This window comes from Chiloscyllium punctatum, chromosome 11, assembly GCF_047496795.1.
Source record: "Chiloscyllium punctatum isolate Juve2018m chromosome 11, sChiPun1.3, whole genome shotgun sequence".
Lineage (NCBI taxonomy): Eukaryota > Metazoa > Chordata > Chondrichthyes > Orectolobiformes > Hemiscylliidae > Chiloscyllium > Chiloscyllium punctatum.
In genome coordinates, this window is record NC_092749.1 from 111493712 (window position 1) to 111516137 (window position 22426).

The 22426-nt window shown below is 42.8% G+C and overlaps 1 protein-coding gene across 2 annotated transcripts in view; it reads right to left on the reverse strand.

Moving 5' to 3' along the window:
* Positions 1–5521: 5521 nt before the first annotated feature.
* The window catches only part of LOC140483334 (uncharacterized), a 134440-nt gene continuing 117535 nt past the window's right edge, over positions 5522–22426 (reverse strand). For both annotated transcript variants that reach the window (XM_072581531.1, XM_072581530.1), the window contains one exon: positions 5522–6246. In XM_072581531.1, the coding sequence (XP_072437632.1) occupies positions 5858–6246 (389 nt within the window). In that variant the 3' untranslated portion in view covers positions 5522–5857. The remainder of the gene's footprint in view (positions 6247–22426) is intronic.

Here is a 22426-nt window from a genome sequence, read left to right on the forward strand (position 1 = left end):
AATGTGGAACTTAACCGGCACAAGGAATGACGTGCAAAGGAGGTAATTTTGATTTGATTTGAGTTGTTGTAGTGACATATACCTAAGAGCAGTGAAAAAGTTTTCTTTCGCGAGCAGTACAGGCAGATTGTAGCAAGCAAGGATGTACAGCTCATAGGGTGCTTAGACAGAGTGAGGCACACAGGGGCAGGTCAAAGTTAGATCAGCATCAGATTTGAAGTTGGAGAGGTCCGTTCAGCAGTCAGATACCAGCAAGGAAGAAGCTGTTCTTGAACCTGTTGGCATATATGCTTCAGCTTTTGTATCTTCTGCCTGGTGGAAGAGGTTGGAAGAGAGTGTCACCGGGGTGTGAGGAATCTTTGATGATGTTGGCAGTCCTTCTGCGGCAGCGAGCTGTGTAAATGGTGTAACGGAGGTTGGCTCCCATTAAGAAACATTTAGACAGGTACATGGAGGGGATAGGTATGGAGGGATATGGACCAAATGCAGGCAAATGAGACTAGAATCATGGAATCATAGAAGCCCTCCAGTGTGGAAAAAGGCCATTCAGCCCAACAAGTCCAATTATGAAAACTGAGCAGCATGGCCAGTTGGGCCAAAGGGCCTGTTTGCATTCTGTGGACCTCTATGATTCTATGACTGTCTATGATGCCCTTCCACCTCTCTCTCTTTCTGGGTGGGGTATGCAATAGAAAACCAAGAAAGCTTTATCTACCCATAATATGTGGCAAACTATAGGTCATGTGCCTGCCTTATTTGTAAATGAGTATGTATTTGGGGTTTTTGAAAGTGTGCAGTTTAAGTTACTTTGTAGTAGATTAGATAAACATCATTTTCTCTTTGCCTTTTTGGTTTTCTGTTATTGACAAAATCTGGCATGAATTGCTTTCATCCTGAATATCCATTGGTCAAGCAAATTCGGCATCTTTGTGATTTACTTCAGAATTTATACATTTTGTGATGGTTTGTGTAACAGTCAGGCATATATATCAATGTACGCTTCCCAGTTAAGCCATGACACATGGTTAAATCTAATTTATCTTTCTCAAAACCCTGTTGACACTGATTATTTTGGACTTATTTAAATGTCTTGGCTGCAATTCCTTTAATAATGGGTTCAAGCTCTTCCCATTAAGCATCCACGCAGAACAATATGTGATTTTATGCCCCTTGATATTGGACCACACAATTAGATTATAAGCACGGTGGCTCAGTGGTTAGCACTGCTGCCTCATAGCACCAGGGTCCCAGGTTCAATTCCAGCCTTTGGCAACTGTCTGTGTGGAGTTTGCACATTCTCCCTGTGTCTACATGGGTTTCCTCTGGGTGCTCTGGCTTCCTCCCACAGTCAAAAGATGTGCAGGTTAGGTGAATTGGCCAAGCAAAATTACTGATAGTGTTAGGTGCATTAGTCAGAGGGAAATGGGTCTGGTTGGTGTGGACTTGTTGGGCCAAAGGGCCTGTTTCTACACTGTAAGAAATCCAATCTAATAAAACATTGCATGTTTTGCTTCACATTATGGTTTACACTTTGGGACAGTGTAATGATGAGGCTATGAGTACTCAATGTTAACGAATGACTAAATTCTGTGACCTTACAAGCACAGCTAGACACAGACATCAAGACATTACTGTCTGAGTTGTGGCCTGTTCCTCTATCAGCTTCACTGTCTCATTAAATGACTGAGACATTGGGCATTAAAAACCCATGGCTATCCCCTAAGTATGCCAGAAAACATTTAGCCAGCTGCATTTATGAGTAAACCAATTATAACATTGTGATCAGTTCTCATTATTGCCAAATAGTATTGACAATTAATTTTTACAAGTATGGAGTCTCATATCATCACATTTTAATTATTGCAGGAAATTTTAAGAGACTAAAATCTAAAATGAAATCCTTCCACCCCTCTCTTTTCTAATATTTTTATTGCAATCTCATCATCTTTACCTCTATCTGGCTTTCTGCACAGAATTTTATTTTGAATTAAACATTCTAACTTAAACGCCTGAATGTTTTAATGAGGGATTTTCAATCTAACTGGTTAAGGAGATGCACTGTTGCTTATATTGTCACATGCTGACAGATCCTCTATAGCTGGACCCATACCGTTTTTAATTCCCAGTGACTGTATGTTTCAATACAAAAAACAGCAAGTCTGTGGGCAATTCCAAACATTATCAGCAGAGATTGATGTTCATTCCCCACTGGCCTGAAAGACTGGGCTAAATCATTAGATGCTCAAAATATGCAAAAAAAAGGAATTAAAATAAGGAACAAAAAAACTAATTAAATGTATATAAAAATGGTACTTAATTTCAATTTAATTGTTTTTCTTCCTTCAATTTTTAGAAAAATAGTGTTTGGCAGGATCAGAAGATAGGCAACATTTGTTTAAATAATTTCATATTATGATTCCCAAGTGTAAAGAAATCAGATGGCTCAAATTTTAAGTGGATCCTGGAAGATTTTTGTTCTCAGAGAAATAAGCTAGTTTCTTGGCTAAGGTGTTTCATTTAGGTATAAATAGGTGTAAATGTACTGTCACTATCGCGTGTAGGAAGCACTGTGAATCAATTCTATAAAAGGACACATTAACAGAACAAGCTAATGCAAATAACAGTCATTTTCCAAATATATTATAGATTATTTTCCAAATATATTGTAGATTATTTTCCAACTTGCCTGATTATTGTACCCCTCCTTTGCAAATTGTACCACCATTAATTCTACTGGATCTCATTGCAGACATAAACCAAGCCCTAGACATTATGATCTGTTTCATCAGTAGTAGAACAGGCATTACATTTTTTCATTAAGTCAGTCAGAAAAAAAAATTTGTATCCCTGTAATACTTCAAGGCCGGGAGGGAACCATTTTCTCCAGTCCACTGCACATGAGTAGGAAATAACTATTGCTAGGAAGCAAAAGAAAACTCCTTTGCGAAATGTAAAAGTAGTTTTACAGATAAATAAATTATTAATGTTTATCAATGCTAACATTAAGATCATATCAGCCAGAAATTCAATATCTGAAGCCTTCAACTTCTTTCAAAGTTGTAGCCTTTATTCATGGGTGGGACTAGATTGGCTTGGGATATCTGGTCAGCATGGACGAGTTGGATGGGTCTGTTTCGGTGCTGTACATCTCTATGATTCTATGACGTTGATGGCGTTTTTTTCTTTGCAATTTAATTCAAAATGAATAGGCAGCAAATTTGAAGTGACAACATGTTCTATATCAGGATGATTTTTCTTAAAAACAATTTGTGTTTTTCACCCCACATCTGCTTTTAACAGGAGACACAAAACATGAGCTATCTTTCAGGAATTTGTTCCTTATTAGTCTGCTCAGACAGTAATATCTTTTAATAAGCAGGGCAATGACAAAGTACAATAAATAGCACAGTCACTCACATCCTGCAATGCACAGAGAACATTTCTTTCCTGTTGATAATCCTACCATGAAAGTTGACTTTATGAAAATAGCAGAAAAGCTTTTACAGCCAATCAAGAGAATGCTGAACCATCAAATCACATTATTGACCAAAAGCAACCATAACCATCAGAAAATTAACTTAGCTGACGTGGAAATCAATGGAAACCTGGAAATGCAAGTACATTATTCGTGCATAACCTCAAAGCAGCAGAAAATTGTCACAGCTATTTTAGTTAATAAGAGTGGAGATTGATGTGACACAGTCTAATTAAATAGATTATCTTTGTTCAGAAATAGGGACACCTCTAAATTTGGTGAAACTCTTCATCTTCAGGCGTGACTGCTCGATGAAGCACAAATCTGAGATAAAGGTCAAAAATACCTGTCAAAGTTCGTATTGTGTCTCTTATTCCCATTCACAGATCATCAAGGCACTTAACTATGAGGTAAAGTTTCAATGATTTGAGATAAACTGCAATTATGGTTAATTGAACCAAAAGATTGCAATATGTGCAAATACATGACATCATTGTTGTAAAGCAGATCTCCAATGAAAGATGTGCCTTATTTAGACATAGGGTCTGTGGTCGTTACAATTTGGTTGCATGACTAAAAGCAAAACACTCAGAATGCTGGAGAAGACCAACTGAGATTACCAGCTTGAACATATGACTTCTGTCCTCCATGTTGAGTACAATAATCCCATTCCCACTTCAGCAATGCCTTTTGCGTGTGTGTCTTCGTTGACTTTGCTTTCTACAGAGCAGACTCATTTTCTCCTTTACATACTTATTTTACATCTCTATCCCTCCTTTACCACCAATAAGCACTCTCTTTGCCTTTTACTCTGGTCACCCTCACAATCTGTTCCACCCGCTCCTCCTCCCCTTCTGTTAAATGCACAGAAACAACGTTTTCCAGTCCCTTTTGCTCCGAAAGAAGAGTCATATTGGACTCAAAACATTAACTTATTTTCTTCCTTCACAGGTACTGCCAGATTTGCTGAGTTTCTGTAGTACTTTCTATGTTTATTCCAATTCTCTCTTGGCTCTCCCTCATTTCTCACCCTCTCTGCACCCGAACATGTCCAAAACTGTGCTACCTGATTGCTGTTCACCCATCATCATTTGCAATTATCTTTGTTTTCAAATCCCTTTGCATCCTCTCTACCGCTGATGTCCTCCATCATTCCACAACCATTCACAACCTCTTACTCCTCCAATTCTGGCCTTTTGTACACTGTCAGTTTTAAATGCTCCCTACTGGTGATCATGCTTTCAACTGTTTTGAATCCAACACTCATGAATCCTCTCCCTAAAGCCTCTCCAACCCTCTGCCTGCTTTAGGAGAGTCCCAAAGCCTGTTTCACTGACCAAGCTAGCAATGCCAGCAATGGGCAATGCTCAGTGGTTAGCACTGCTGCCTCACAGCACCAGGGACCCAGGTTTGATTCTAGCCTCAGGCACCTGTCCATTTGGAGTTTGCACATTCTCCCTGTGTCTGCGTGGGTTTCCTCTGGGTGCTCCGGTTTCCTCCCACAATCCAAAGATGTGCAGTTTAGGTGAATTGGCCATGCTCAACTGCCCATAATGTTCAGGGACATGTAGGTTAGGTGCATTAGTCAGGGGTAAATACAGGGTATTAGGGTAGGGGGATGAGTCTGGGTGGGTCACTCTTCGGAGGGTCATTGTGGACTTGTTGGGCTGAAGGGCCTGTTTCCACACTGTAGGGAATCTATGCCTACGTCCCATAAATTTAAAAGAAAGCTTTTAGCTGTCTGTCCAAATGTTGCCTCATTCTTGATGAAGGGCTTATGCCCGAAACGTCAAGTCTCCTGCTACTCAGATGCTGCCTGATCTGCAGTGCTTTTCCAGCACCACACTCTTGACTCTGATCTCCAGCATTTGCAGTCCTCACATTTTCCATCGCCTCACATCTGTCTCATTGTCAAACTGCGTTTGGTCTTGTGAAGGATCTGGGAGCTTTTTAAACCACATTTAAGGTGCTTTATAGATGCAAATTGTGGTTATCACTTTAGTCGATAAAATAATCTTAAACAGGATTACAATATCTTTAATGAGTGAATTCTACAACCAAATCAAAGCAATCACGAGATATATTTTAACACAGTATTTCCCTCCTTAACCTGCGAGGAAGGGGCTAATTCAATTGAGATTAATTTTCACCAGTTGTCATTCATCAGCATTAAAGTCAAAAGATATCCAATTTTGGCACTAACATTACTTCAGCCTACAAGCTCAAACACAAAAATGTGTTCCTATCAGTCAAATATTGATCAAAGTGCTGTTTTCCTGCTTGATGTGGAGAAAGTTAGGCAAATAAACAAGTCTGCTTTTGTAATTGATTTGCAACAGTCCTGTATTTATAAAGAAAAGATGTTCAGGCGATTCCCTGTGTTCAAATACGAGCTTCATTTGAATTGATTTGCTCCGGGTCTTTCTCACTGCTGCACTCTGCACTGCTGTCCACCTTTGGTTTCAAATGGATGATAACTTCAATTTGTTTTGCGAGATGCGTAGTGCTGTCCATTTCTAGAGTCTCTTCATCGGCTTCATCATCATTGAGATTGGACGTTTGAGAATCTTCTGCCTCCTTCAAGTCACTTGGCTCGGCCACCAAATCTTTGGAGTTCTCTTCCTCGACAGAGTCTTGAATCTTATCTTCACAAGTATCTGTCATTCTGTGTTTCCCAGTGCCAGTACCTTGAGTATTTATTTTGGAGTGGAAAGACGTCTTTGTTCTTGAGTTGAAGGGACTGCGTACTTTTGCTGAGGGTATAGCTTTGCCTGGCAAATACAAAATTTCTGTGTTACTTGTTATGCATTAGACGGTAAAGGTTTTTGAACATAGTCCAAGTCCATAGTTTTCATGAGAGCTTTATTTCAGTTGAACACACTCACTGACCCTCCACCAATTACTAGCTCCTCATCAATCAAGTCAGGTACAATTAACCCTTAAATAACATGTCCATCTCCTGTTTCCTTATTCTATTAGGTCTCAGACATTTCTTCAGACTGTATTAGATGATGACACTATTGTCATGTAGTTAATATAGTAGAAGCTTTCAAATAGACTTCAGAGTTCATTTTTTGATCCCTTAATCCTTGAGGATAGTTGCAAAGTTTGGAGGACTGATTCAGTGTGTTGCAACCCTATCTCTGTGCTCTATTCTTATCCATCAGAGTACAGCAGGCTGGCAACAGCATAATGTAGAAGCAGGAATAGGCCACTTAGCCCTTCAATTCTACTATCCCATTTAATAAAATCATAGGCTGATCTCTGGTCTCAACTCTACTCTCTTATCCACCAACAATAACCCTTTAGAATTATCAAAAACATCCCTTAAGTCAGCCTTGACAATATTTGAAGACCTACCCTCCACTGTCTTCTGGGAAAGAGGATTCCATTCTATAACCATGCAAGTTCCCCTCCAAACCACTCACCATCTTGACTTGGAAATATATCACTGTTCCTTCACTGTCACTGCATCAAAATCCTAGAATTCCTTCCCTAGCAGTGTTGCAGACCTACCAACAATAGATTACAGGAAGAGTGATATTGGACTTGAAACATTAACTCTGTTTCTCTTTACACAGATGCTGCCAGACCTGCTGGGTTTCTCCAGCATTCTCTGTTTTAATTTCAGATCTCCAGCATCCGCAGTATTTTGGTTTGATTAAAATGTGCTATCATACTCCCGGCTTGGGCCTTGTAGATGATGGACAGGTTTTAGGGAGTTTAGTGATGAGTTACTCACTGCAGCTTGTTGAATCAGCAGTGTGAAAGTACAAACAGCAATTGTTTTCAAGCAAAGGAAAACAGTATGAATTTTTCATTAGTTTGGAATGTCAACTTTCAATGATCATAAATACCTGGCTTTTATTCAGGATATGACAATAAGGAAGATATCCCAGGGCACCCAACTGTAAATACAGTGAGCTGGTTCATCATTGAAGGTACTTCTCATTAAATATTGCAAATTTTGTCTTTATGGAGGGGAGTTGATGTAAAATACTGTTCATTTTCCAGGTTTTCCCATGGTTGTAAGAACACAGGAAATGGGAGCAGGAGTAGGCCATTTAGTCCCTCATGCCAAAGTGTTGGAAGATGAGGTGCAAGAATTTGTTAGCCCTTGTGGAGAGAAACCTTCCAGGAAATTCAACAAAGTTGACACATTGCAAAATGAAAGGCTTAGATTCGGCCCCACCTCATCCAAGCACTCAGGCAAGTCCAGTACAGAAGCAGCTTCCACGCTTGCTGTTCTTACTGGAACTGCACAGATGCAAGGAGATAATCACAAGGTAGGAGAGACACATGTGGTACAAAGGAGTTGTCTTATTGCTATGGAGAGCGACAATTCATGTAACCGGCAACTCTGCAATCTCACTTCAGTCTGAAATCAAGTAACAAAATCAGCAGAACATCAACTTAAATAAATAAAGGGAAGCTTGAAAAATCCACAGTATTAGTTGAGAACAGTATCTTTTATGTAATGTCCACTCTTTCATTAGCATTTCAACTCCCTTTGGTTATTATAGCCATTGACAAGTCACTGACATATGATCTGTGTGTAATTCACAGTGACAGACTGTGCACTATCACTCTGGTAAAGTCCTGTGCCTACTGGAATACACTTACTGGTCCCATTGTTATAGTGATGACTCAACTTAATGCACAGAACAGCAAATTAAATTCCAACACTTCCCAGCTGTGTCTCTCGGAGAGTGCACTTAAAATGGTAATAAGCTCGGCACATACACTTTACGTCTGGGTGAGTGTGAGGAGTGATTGGAGGTTGCATGATTTGAAATTCATGGGACATCTGCTACATCCTGTTGTTATGATTCCCCAATAGGAGACATGTAAATTGAAATATCCAAATTCACTCAACTGATGATCAATTGAGACCAACGTGACTCCATTTTTTGTACTTTTTAACATGAGTCAGAACCAATGCAAATGAAACATGAAACATTAACATGAACATCATAACACAACCAGTGCATTTACAAACTTGTTCAGAAGTTCAGATTAAATTATATAAAACCAGAATGCTTTGCATTGACAACTCCAAACCAGCTGAGTATTGATATATCCTTTGCCATCAGTGCTGTTACAAGATTATGTGTGTGCTCTCTTCAGAGTTTTTTTAAAACAGTGCCCTGAGATTAAGCCTGCACCTATCAACAGCATTCTTAATGCTAACACAACTGTGGAATCCTACAAGAATAAATAAATGAAACATTTACCGAGTTGTTAGGTTACTGATGTGAACTCAGCAATGACGGAATGAAAGGCTGAAATTTATAAACCATCACTTAACTCTTTTGAAGGTTTTATCATTGCAGCATAGAGATGTAAATATAGCAAAGAAACACGTTTATATCCAATTAAGTAAACTGTGCAAAACGTAAATCGAACACACTATAACCTCCCAACTCCATCAACTTCCTGCTTAAAATGTTATGGCACTTTTCAAAATCTCATAGCAATACAAAGGAACCTCAATTACCTGAATGGATGGGCAGGACGGGAAGCTTAATGTTCCAGGATACAAATGCTACAGGAAGGATAGAAAGGGAGGCAAGAGAGGAGGGGGAGTGGCGTTTTGGTAAGGGATAGCATTACAGCTGTGCTGAGGGAGGATATTCCTGGACATACATCCAGGGAAGTTATTTGTGTGGAACTCAGAAATAAGAAAGAGATGATCAGCTTATGGGATTGTATTATAGACCCCTTAATAGTCAGAGGGAAATTGAGAAACAAATTTGTAAGGAGATCTCAGCTATCTGTAAGAATAACAGGGTGGTTATGGTAGGGATTTTAACTTTCCAAACATAGACTAGGACTGCCATAGTATTAAGGGTTTAGATGGAGAGGAATTTGTTAAGTGCATACAAGAAAATTTTCTGATTCAATATATGCATGTATTTGCTAAAGAAGGTGCAAAGTTGACCTACTCTTGGGAAATAAGGCAGAGCAGGTGACTGAGGCGTCATTGGGGTAGCATTTTGGGGCCAGCGACCATAATTCCATTAGATTTAAAAGAGTGATGCAAAAGGATAGACCAGATCTAAAAGTTGAAGTTCTAAACTGGAGAAAGGCCAATTTTGATGGTATTAGGCAAAAACTTTCAAAAGCTGATTGGGGGCAGATGTTCGCAGGTAAAGGGACGATGGAAAATGGGAAGCCTTCAGAAATTAGATTAGATTACTTACAGTGTGGAAACAGGCCCTTCGGCCCAACAAGTCGTAACCCACCCATACCCCTACATATACATCTACCCCTTACCTAACACTATGGGCAATTTAGCATGACCAATTCACCTGACCTGCAGATCTTTGGACTGTGGGAGGAAACCGGAGCACCCGGAGGAAACCCACGCAGACACGGGGAGAACGTGCAAACTCCACACAGTCAGTCGCCTGAGGCGGGAATTGAACCCGGGTCTCTGGCGCTGTGAGGCAGCAGTGCGAACCACTGTGCCACCGTGCCACCGATGTGATCTATATAGACTTCAGTAAGGCACTTGACAAGTTCCGCATGGGAGACTGGTTAGCAAGGTTAGATCTCATGGAATACAGGGAGAACTAGCCACTTGGATACAGAACTGGCTCAAAGCTAGAAAACAGAGGGTGATGGTGGAGGGTTGTTTTTCAGACTGGAGGCCTGTGACCAGTGGAGTGCCACAAGGATTGGTGCTGGGCCCACTACATTTCGTCATTTATATTAATGATTTGGAATTGAGCATAAGAGATCCAGTTAGTAAGTTTGCAGATGATACTGAAATTGGAGGTATAGTGGACAGCGAAGAAGGTTACCTCAGATTACAACAGGATCTTGATCAGATGGGCCAATGGGCCGAGGAGTGGCAGATGGAGTTTAATTCAGATAAATGCGAGGTGCTGCATTTTGGGAAAGCTAACCTTAGCAGGACTTATACATTTAATGGTAAGATCTTAGGAAATGTTGCTGAACAAAGAGACCTTGGAGTGCAGGTTCATATCTCCTTGAAAGTAGAGTTGCTGGTAGATAGGATAGTGAAGAAGGTGTTTGGTATGCTTTCCTTTATTGGTCAGAGTATTGAGTACAGGAGTTGGGAGGTCATGTCATGGCTGTACAGGATATTGGTTAGGCCACTGTTGGAATATTGCGTGCAATTCTGGCCTCCTTCCTATCGGAAAGATGTTGTGAAACTTTAAAGGGTTCAGAAAAGATTGACAAGGATGTTGCCAGGGATGGAGGATTTGAGCTATAGGGAGAGGCTGAACAGGCTGGGGCTGTTTTCCCTGGAGCGTCGGAGGCTGAGGGGTGACCTTATAAAGGTTTACAAAATTATGAGGGGCATGGATAGGATAAATAAAGTATTTTCCCTGGGGTCGGGGAGCCCAGAACTAGAGGGCATAGGTTTAGGGTGAGAGGGGAAAGATATAAAAGAGACCTAAGAGGCAACTTTTTCACACAGAGGGTAGTACATGTATGGAATGAGCTGCCAGAGGAAGTGGTGGAGGTGGTACAATTGCAACATTTAAGAGGCATTTGGATGGGTATATGAACCAGGTGCTGGCAGGTGGGACTAGATTGGGTTGGAAGATCTGGTCGGCATGAACGGGTTGGAACGAAGGGTATGTTTCTATGCTGTACGTCTCTATGACTCTATGACTCTATGACACGGGTGGGCAGTATTTCATTCGGTTAACCTAATTCCGGAAAATCGAATGCAGGATAGCATAGTTGAGCTGAGCATCGGGACCTTGCGATCTTGCAGGATAATCCGATATGCGAATAATCGAATGCCAGGTAATCGAGGTTCCTCTGTATTACTCAACTCAAAAGGAACTTACACAGAACCTTTCACGACTTCAACAGCTCTCAAAGCCCTTCACAAACAATGAAATATTTTTGAAATATATTTCACTGCTGGATATAGAAACCAATTTACACACAGCAAGCTCCCACAGACAGCAATGTGAAAGTGGCCAGATAATCTATTAGTGGGATGTTGATTGATGGATAACAATTGACCAGGACACTAAGTGGCTCCTGTGCTCTTCTTCAGAGCTAAAACAGCAGCCAATGAACTTGAAAGACCCTATACAGACAACAAGCAAAACTAATGTCATTTACAAAATACCTTGCAAGGACTGTAACAAACACTACATTGGACACAGGCAGAAAACTAGCCACCAGGATAGATGAACATCAACTACTCACAAAATGACTTGACCACTAATATCCTTATGTACAGATGAGGAAGGACACGACTGGGACAACACATCCACCCCAGGACAACCAAGCAGAGACACGCACAAGAATTCCTAGAAGCATGGCATTCCAACCAGAACTCTATCAACAAACATGTCAAGCTAGACCCCATCTACTAACCCCTGAGAAAAAGAACAGGAAATGACATCACCAACCCAAAGAAACCCAAACATATAAATAGAAAGCAGGAATCAGCAGTAGTGCTTTGCCAGGAGGCTCACTGAAGATGTTATCTAGTAGGGTGATGAAATGCCTGGAAATGAGCCTTCCAGCTCAGCGAGCAAACCTACATCTGGAGTGCTACATGGCTGAGGGAGAGCTACACGGCTGAGGGAGAGCTACACGACTGAGGGAGTGCTACACGGCTGAGGGAGTGCTACACGGCTGAGGGAGAGCTACACGGCTGAGGGAGAGCTACACAGCTGAGGGAGTGCTACAGGGCTGAGGGAGAGCAACACGGCTGAGGGACAGCTACAGGGCTGAGGGACAGCTACAGGGCTGAGGGAGTGCTACACGGCTGAGGGAGAGCTACACGGCTGAGGGACAGCTACACAGCTGAGGGAGTGCTACAGGGCTGAGGGACAGCTACACGGCTGAGGGACAGCTACAGGGCTGAGGGACAGCTACACAGCTGAGGGAGTGCTACACGGCTGAGGGACAGCTACAGGGCTGAGGGACAGCTACACGGCTGAGGGACAGCTACACGGCTGAGGGAGAGCTACATGGCTGAGGGAGTGCTACAGGGCTGAGGGAGTGCTACACGGCTGAGGGAAAGCTACACGGCTGAGGGAGTGCTACACGGCTGAGGGAGAGCTACACGGCTGAGGGACAGCTACACAGCTGAGGGAGAGCTACACGGCTGAGGGAGAGCTACACGGCTGAGGGACAGCTACACGGCTGAGGGAGAGCTACACGGCTGAGGGAGTGCTACACGGCTGAGGGAGAGCTACACGGCTGAGGGAGAGCTACAGGGCTGAGGGACAGCTACACAGCTGAGGGAGTGCTACAGGGCTGAGGGAGAGCAACACGGCTGAGGGACAGCTACAGGGCTGAGGGACAGCTACAGGGCTGAGGGAGTGCTACAGGGCTGAGGGAGAGCTACACGGCTGAGGGACAGCTACAGGGCTGAGGGAGTGCTACACGGCTGAGGGAGAGCTACACGGCTGAGGGAGTGCTACACGGCTGAGGGACAGCAACACGGCTGAGGGAGTGCTACACGGCTGAGGTAGAGTTTCACGGCTGAGGGACAGCTATAGGGCTGAGGGAGAGCTACACGGCTGAGGGAGTGCTACACGGCTGAGGGACAGCTACACGGCTGAGGGACAGCTACAGGGCTGAGGGAGTGCTACACGGCTGAGGGAGAGCTACACGGCTGAGGGACAGCTACACGGCTGAGGGACAGCTACAGGGCTGAGGGAGTGCTACACGGCTGAGGGAGAGCTACACGGCTGAGGGACAGCTACACAGCTGAGGGAGTGCTACAGGGCTGAGGGACAGCTACACGGCTGAGGGACAGCTACAGGGCTGAGGGACAGCTACACGGCTGAGGGACAGCTACACAGCTGAGGGAGTGCTCCAGGGCTGAGGGACAGCTACACAGCTGAGGGACAGCTACACGGCTGAGGGAGTGCTACAGGGCTGAGGGAGTGCTACATGGCTGAGGGACAGCTACACGGCTGAGGGAGAGCTACACGGCTGAGGGAGAGCTACATGGCTGAGGGAGTGCTACAGGGCTGAGGGAGTGCTACACGGCTGAGGGACAGCTACAGGGCTGAGGGACAGCTACACGGCTGAGGGACAGCTACACGGCTGAGGGAGAGCTACATGGCTGAGGGAGTGCTACAGGGCTGAGGGAGTGCTACATGGCTGAGGGAAAGCTACACGGCTGAGGGAGAGCTACACGGCTGAGGGAGAGCTACACGGCTGAGGGACAGCTACACGGCTGAGGGAGAGCTACACGGCTGAGGGACAGCTACACGGCTGAGGGAGAGCTACACGGCTGAGGGAGAGCTACACGGCTGAGGGAGTGCTACACGGCTGAGGGAGAGCTACACGGCTGAGGGACAGCTACACAGCTGAGGGAGAGCTACACGGCTGAGGGAGAGCTACACGGCTGAGGGAGAGCTACACGGCTGAGGGACAGCTACATGGCTGAGGGAGAGCTACACGGCTGAGGGACAGCTACACGGCTGAGGGAGAGCTACACGGCTGAGGGACAGCTACATGGCTGAGGGAGAGCTACACGGCTGAGGGACAGCTACACAGCTGAGGGTGCTGTCTTCCGGATGAAAAAATAAATCAAAGTCTCATCAACCCCTGAGACGTGGATGTAGCCGGCACTATTTAAAGGAAGGCACCAACAGTCTCCTAATGTGCTGGCTAACATTAACTTCTTAATCTTTATTATTTGAAAAACAAAGCACCAGCAGTGTTGCGATATTAGTGAAGAAAGCATTCAGACTGTTTGCCAGGGAGTGTATCTGACTGGATTCTGAGGGAGCTACTGTGGTGTTTTCACAGACCGCATAACTCAATGTTGTATCGCTTCAGAACAATTGGAGTGTAAAGTCCTTCTCACCAGTATGTCTGATTGCTCAGTAATTGGACTATCACAGCCGCAGGGCTGGCTTCTATTACAAAAGCATCACACTTCAAAAGAGCTATGATGGCTCTGAAGCACTTTGAGATGGCCCGAGATGGTGATGTATTAATGTCTATATCTTTCTAATCAAAGACAACCATCAAACACAACAAAGCTTTCATCTAGGTTCTGAAGTAAACAGGAAATGCTGGAAATATTCATCAGATCATGCTAGATCGGTGGAGAGAGAAACCAAACTCTTCTGAAGAACAGTCTACTTCGACTCAAAATGTTAAGCGTCCAGCACTCTCTGTTTTCATTTCAGATTCGCAGCATGTGCAGTATTTTGCTTTATTCCCATCCATTCCTGACCTGTCCCCCTGATGCTCAACTCCCAGGTAATGTGGCGTTCATTCTGATTCAGTAGCTATTCTCTTGAAGGATGGCTAATATCCCAGAGGGAATTTCAAACTGGTGCTCTCATACCTCGTTTAAATGTTCCTGCCATGGCGGAATTGGAATTCAATAAAAATATGGAATTAAGAGTCTAATGATGTCCATGAGTCGATTGTCAGGAAAAACCCATCTAGTCCCACTTTTGGGAACGAAACTGCCATCCTTACCTGGTCTGTACTACATGTGACTCCACACCCATAGTAATGGGTTGACTCTTCATGGCCCTCTGGGTAATTAGGGATGGGCAATATGATGACCTAGCGATGGACACACACATCATGGGAAGGAATACAAAGACATCACCTAGTGTGGGAGTTGAGCCCATGGTATTGGCATCACACTGCATTACAAACCAGCTGTCCAGCCAACTGAGCTAACTTGACTTGAACTGTTAACTCTGCTTCTCTCTGCAGAGTTTCTCCAGCATGTTCGGTGTTTGTTTCAGATTTCCAGCATCTGCAGTATTTTACTTTTATTTGTTTTTGCTACATTTCTGTTTTATGGATAAATTATATAGACTAATATATCCCTCCCTAAATCTCTCCACACCACTGCACACATTCGGACTTCCTTTCAAATCTCCCCCACTTTTGGCTATGCTTTTTAGTCACCTGTTCTGATGCATCCGTTTGTAGCTTGGGGTCAAGTTCTGTTTGACTACACTCCTCTGAAGTACATTGGGGATGTTTCATTATGCTAAAATACAGTATAATGAGAATTCATATGTCAATGACATGATACAAACAAGAGGAGACTACTTGGCCCTTTAAGCCTGCTGTACCATTCAATAAGATTGTGACTGATCTGATTTTAACCAATAGTCTACATTTCTGCATCTCCTCGATCACCTTTCATCCCCCTGGCCATCAAGAATCCACCTTCTTCTGCCTTAAAAATATTTACATGATAATGTACAAGATGATGGAACTGTGTGGTCAGCAGTCACGTGATATGATGGTTCTGAGGATTGAGAGCATGGAGTTATAGGGATCACTGTGACCTGTAATATTCTGGAAATAAGGGAGTTAGCTTCAACTCCCAGAGGACAGGTAATAGTGAATCTTAGGGAAGGCAGAAATGTAGATGTAACACAAAAAGAGTGGAGACTGTAGAGTGCATTGATTGGCATCCAACCTAACAATTCAACATATATTCCCCTTACCACCAATATACAGTGTTAGTAATAATTACCATTTGCAAAATGCCCCTGTAACAATATGACTGAGGCTCCTTAGACAGCAACTTCCATACCTGTGATCTCTACCATCTCGAAGGACAAGGGCAGCAGATTTATAGGAGCACCATAAAGTTCCCTCCGAGCCACTCACCATCCTGACTTGGAAATATATTATTGTTCCATCTCTGTTGCTGGGGCAAAATCCTGGAACTCTGTCCCAAACAGCATCATGGGTACAAATACACCGCGTGAGCTGCAGAGGTTCAAGAAGGCGGCTTACCATTAACCTTCTTAAGGATGGGCCATAAATTTTGGCCCAGTCAGTAATGCCCATATCCAGAAAACAAAACGATAGAGTCTAACGGAGCAGTCTGTCAGCAGCAGAGAATAGAGCCCTGAGTCCCAAAACACACGGCAACCTAACCCACAAGGATTAACCAACTAAGGATTGTTACAAAAAAGATAAGGATGCTAAGTAAATGCAAACTGCAGCTAATGTTGAAATTATAATACCATATGACTGACAATATGCTATTTGCAATTGTATTATCAATAAAATGCACTTCACACTGATAGCTGCCTACCATAAACTATTCCTTGTGATTGTACAGGACATTGCATGTCTTGGTCTCAGTTTTCCAATTACCATAGTGTCTGACAGAAAGCTTTTCCTCAGTTTGTTACCTCTCACCATTTGGTGCATTGTTCCTTGAGGTGACATTGGATGTTTGTTGTTCGGGAATTAACCTATTTATACCAAAGTGAGTTTCGCTATTCCATAAGGAAGTCTAACCGGGATAAAGTTGCTGAGCACCAGAACTCCTGCAACAAGATACAAGGAACACAGACCAGGAAGAAAAAGCTGCAATAGCAAAGATTACCATCTGATCACCAACACCTGCTTCCTGTCGAACAGCGGGAGAGTACAAGGGGAAAGGGAAAGTTCCATTGCATCTTTTTATAACTCCAGGATCCACATTAAATCACTGACAACTTTGGAAATCGGAATGGTCTGCAGATGCTGCATCTCACCAATGCATAGCTAATTCCTGTGATAATGCCTACATGGTTGATGGGGAATCTCTAATTAATCTCCCTGTGGTGCTATTTGAGTATGCATTCCCTTGATAATAGGCAACGGCCTGCCCAACTGAAACTCATCACCTGAACCCTTTCTAAAGCAGACTCAGAGAAGAACCAGCAACATTGTCTATCCTGGACTAGCTGTATGCACCATGTGTAATGGCCCTCTTTTGGTGTCACAATAAATGATGTATCTTTCCAGTCAGGTTTCCTGGGTTATTATAACTCTCTTAGACTTTTCTGTTCAAATCTGTTTTTAAATGAAACCCACATTTAAGTTGCTACAGGTGGTCTACACACTGCAATTGTAACAAACGCCAGTGAGTTGGATCCATCTGAGTGTCAGTTCTACACACAATAGAGCTTTCTGAAGTCTGCTTGTGTGATTGCTAACTCTGGCACTGAAACTGTATGCTATATTGGTATTGTTACCACAGGGTTCACATTCAATATTTCTGACACACAGCAGAGCATTCAACTCCCTCGCAATATTGTTTGAGATCAAAATGAATTCTTCCCGACTGGTTTTCTTCCTGTCATAGATAGTATATTCACAAATGATTGCTGGAGAGAGCAGGCATCATCTGGTGAAACACATTTGAGTCAAGGGCAGAGGTAATTGGATTACGTAAACACAGAGAGAAGGTAAGTATATCCCTCAAAATTAAAAAAAAACACAAGCTGCACTGGATTACCTTTCTGTCTTCAGAAAAATGCCCATTATGAATTAAGTACAGAGTTAGCGTTGAACTGTCAAGTCTGTTTCTCTGTCGATGCTGCCAGTCCTGCTAAGTGTTTCGGGTATTTTCTGTTTTTATTTCAGATTTCCAGCATCTGATGTGAAGAGCTGAATTTTTTAACGATGTAAATTTTTAAAAAAATCATTTTATGTTTCCTCAACGGATGTTGTGTTGACCTGAGCATGATCAGGTATTAAAGGCCTCAATAGTGATCCAGGAGACCAGGGACCCAGGAACTTTGCTCCCTGGACCCAGGAGAGACCACTGTCAGATTACTGCGTACAGTTTAGTTTTCCTTCCCAAAGTAAAGAGAAGCCTTCTCTGAGGGGATGTAAGAAATATTTGCTAAACTGGTTTTGGGGATGAGGGAGTTGCCTCATCTGGAGAGATTGAGCAGTCTATGCCTATATTCACTGGGGTTTCGAAAAACCTATGCAATCCATACAGATGTTGTGAAAATGTTTTCTCCTGCCTGTGTTAGTCCAGAACATAGGGCTCAGTCTTAGAATAAGGGGGTCAGCCTTTTTAGACCCTGATTGAGGAGACGTGAGTACACTCAGAGTGTTTAGAATTCTCCAGCTCAGACAGCAATGGATGCTCAATCGGTGAGTAGATTCCAGACAGAAGCTGAAAGGTTTTCAGGAACAGAAAGTACAAATGATTGCTGTCAACATTACTCTACAGATACCTTCACAAATCCATACTGAACTCTTCACTGACGTTTGAACAGTGCAAAAACAACATTAAATAAGTTGGAAACAGATTGGAAACTCAGAAGAATTTGGCTCAAAGTGCTTTCCCTGATGAGATTTCTGCCTTATAGTGTTTGACTGATCTACATTGTGAAAGAATATTGTAAATTCCTTTATGGAGGAACATCTAGGAAGATTCCTTTAACATCCAAAGTTGGCGTGAGTTACTTTTCGGAAGGTTGTACATTAACCTTTACCTGATCCAGAATTTTATGAATTGTATTCTACCACTTTAAAGCCTTTGTTCAAACATTCTGTCAAGTATTGTTCACGATGCCACTTAGAGCATCGACATTACCCGGCCAACTTCACGCAAGGGCTATAGCGTAGAGTGGACACGCACTCTAGTAGGTAGGATAATGAAAGGCGATCCAATGAAAGGTGTAATATTCTTGAGAAGATTTGACACGGTAGATGTGGAGAGGTTGTTCCTCTCCCCAGCTGGACAGTGTCAAACTAGTGAGCACAGTTTCAGGAGAAGTAAACAGGGCCCTCAACGGTTTGCATGATTTCACCATGCTTTGTGAACTCACCGTTACTAAATCATAGAGATCTTCCTTGACCCTTGTCCTAGACTAGTCAATGTAGCATGTTATGATCCAAACTGATTGTCATACTGGTTTGATAGATCATAAGTTTTACTTTTCGCTCTTTGTTTACCATGGTGGTTACCATGGTGGTTAGTCATGCTCATAGTCACAAGAGGCTGCCAAACATATAATTCTAATATACAAAAGGAAAGAAAAAACATGAACTATGTTACTTAAGAATTATTTTAAATTACATTATTTTAGATATCTGAAATAAAGATCTAATCCTTTTACTCTCAACATCAACCTTAAAAGAGTCAAATCTCTGTGAAAGGTCTCCCGGTCTCCACTTTCAAGTTGTTTATTCAGTTGGCATGGCTGTAATCTGTTTCTTTTCAGCAAATGTCTACATTTACTCAATGCTGTTCAGTTAATGTCTCTTCCTGGCACCTTTAAATGAACTGCTCGCTTATTATCCAACAAGGGCTCCTTAAACCCTTCCACAGCTTTCTGCTTCTGGACTTTTATCCTAATGAACTCATAACATTTTCCATAGCCCTCTCTGCTTTGGAGTCTCCTTTTAAAAAAGCTTCTGCTAAGGGCATTGTTTCTATGACTTAATGTGCACACTGCCTGACCTTCTGGATGGTTCTGCTGTTTTATGATACTGTACTTTTGACCTGATGAAACGACAGTGTTTTATTTTCTCTTTTCTACTCTTATTTCAAATGCCGGAACGTTTCACTTTAAAGGCTCAAAAACCTTACTTAAATACATCCTAACATTTTTCTGGGTGGCACAGTGGTTAGCACTGCTGCAGCACAGTGCCAGGGACCCAGGTTCAATTCCACCCTCACGTGACTGCCTGTGTGGAGTTAGCACATTCTCCCTGTGTCTGCATGGGTTTCCTCCCACAATCCAGAGATGTGCAGGTTAGGGTGGATTAGCCATGCTAAATTGTCCAGAGTTGTGCAGACTAGGTGGATTAGTCATGGAAAATGCAGGTAAGGCAGTGGAATGCTCTTCAATATAGACTTGATGGACTGAATGGCCTGCTCTCACACCGTAGGGATTCTATACTCACAGAATATAAAATCAAACTAAATTTATGTCTTTCTCCCTTCTTAAAACACACAAATCCAAATTTAAGAAAATCCGTCTGCGTGGGTTTCCTCCGGGTGCTCCGGTTTCCTCCCACAGTCTAAAGATGTGCAGGTCAGGTGAATTGGCCATACTAAATTGTCCGTAGTGTTAGGTAAGGGGTAAATGTAGGGGAATGGGTGAGTTGAGCTTCGGCGGGGCGGTGTGGACTTGTTGGGCCGAAGGGCCTGTTTCCACACTGTAATGTAATCTAATCTAATCAAACTTAAAGTTCCACATTATTCTTGAACTTCAAGTTTCCAAGTAGTAATATGATTCTTCAACTGTATCTACAAATCTAAAAGGTCTGTAATTTGGACTGAGATGAGTTTATTTTTCAGTCACAGGGTTGTCAATCTTTTAGAATTCAGCATCTCACATTCAATCATTAAGCATTTTCAAGCATGGGATTGATAAAGTTTTGGAACTGAAAGGAAGTGATGGATAAGGGAATAGAGCATTATGAGGTTTTATTGATGTTGATCTGGGACCACTCCAGCAAATGGACTGCAGTGGTTCAAGAAGGCAGCTCACCACCACCTTCTCAAGGAGGAGAAAGTGAGGGCTGCAGATGCTGGAAATCAGAGTCAAAACGTGTGGTGCTGAAAAGGCACAGGCAGTCAGGCAGCATCCGAGGAGCAGGAGAGTCAATGTTTTTAGTATAAGCTCTGCATCTTCCTGATGAAGAGCTCATGCTGGAAATGTCAACTTTTTGACTATGACCACCTTCTCAAGGGCAACTAGGGACTAGAAATAAATGCTGGTCCAGCCAGAAACACCCACATCCCATGAAAGACCAGCAAAAACGGATTATCATTGATCAGGAAAGCAAACGCGAAGGGCTGAATGGTCAATTCCTGGACCTATTGTGTTTGAACACCAACATCCAGATTAAAACTAATACATGTTTCTGTTGACAAAAATCTATTTGTACCCTCCCCAGCAGTCTATCCCAAAATTGATGGCCAACAATCACGAGGTCGATAACCTTGGAACTGTAGCCACAAGTAAGAGAAAATAAAATTGAAAAGATACAGCTGTTCTTTTCAGCAGTTATTCAGGAGGGCACTTCAAGTATATTACTCCGCTCTTGCGGTCTGACAATGTTGTTCCCTTTTTAGCACCACTCTGAGATGCTGTACTGAATTCTAACAGGTCTGTTGTACCTTTCAGCCACAACATTGAAAAGTACATGCTAAAGGGAAAAGGAACAAATCAAATCCAATTCACTACTGACCCAAGAAAATATCTTCTTTCTCATTCAAAGAGAATGACCATAGGCAATTGCTGACATCCTCTGAGGTACGTGTTACTCCCAGATTAAGAAAATATAATTATTGCACATTCTATATTGATTGAAGCAGTTAAGTAATCGTTTTTCTTTGCTGCACCAACAGGGTTATAGATATTTGGGACAGAAATCCATCACAGACAGTGGGACTGGATGAACAGGATCAGTTGTCTGCCTGATCCAAGTAACATTTAACATTGGCTCGGTATTCACTTGGAAGATGAGCAACACTGAGAAAAAGAGACATTAAACTCAAAACATTTCAGCCTGTGCCATTTCCCATTAACAAAGGCTGGATGGGCTTGGACTGTTTTCACCGGAGTGTAGGAGATTGAGAGGTGACCTGATAGAAGTTTATGAGATCATGAGGGGTATAGGGAGTATTAATGGCAGCTGTCTTTTCCCTAGGACAGGGGATTTCAAGATTAGGGGTCACACTTTTAAGGTGAGAGGAAAGAGATTTAAAAAAGACAAGAGGGGCAATTGTTTTACACAGAGGGTGGTTTGTGTGCGGAATGAACTTCCTGAGGAAGTGGTGGATGTGGGTACCATTACAATGTTTAAAAGACAGTTGGATGAATGGCAAAGGTTTGAGGGCTATGGGCCAGGAACAGGCAGCTGGGACTAGTTTAGTTTGGGATTATTTTTGGTATGGACTGGTTGGACCGAAGGGTCTGTTTCTGTGCTCTTTGACTCTATAAGTTTGAGGGATACAGACCTTTCCTGCTGAATTCCACATGGAGAGACAGTTCTTCCCACCCTACCTCCTGCAAAAATGCCATCTCATATTCCTGATTCCTCCGCCTCCGCCGTATCTGCTCCCAGGAGGACCAGTTCCACCACAGAACACACCAGATGGCCTCCTTCTTTAGAGACCGCAATTTCCCTTCCCACATGGTTAAAGATGCCCTCCAATGCATCTCGTCCACATCCCGCACCTCCGCCCTTAGA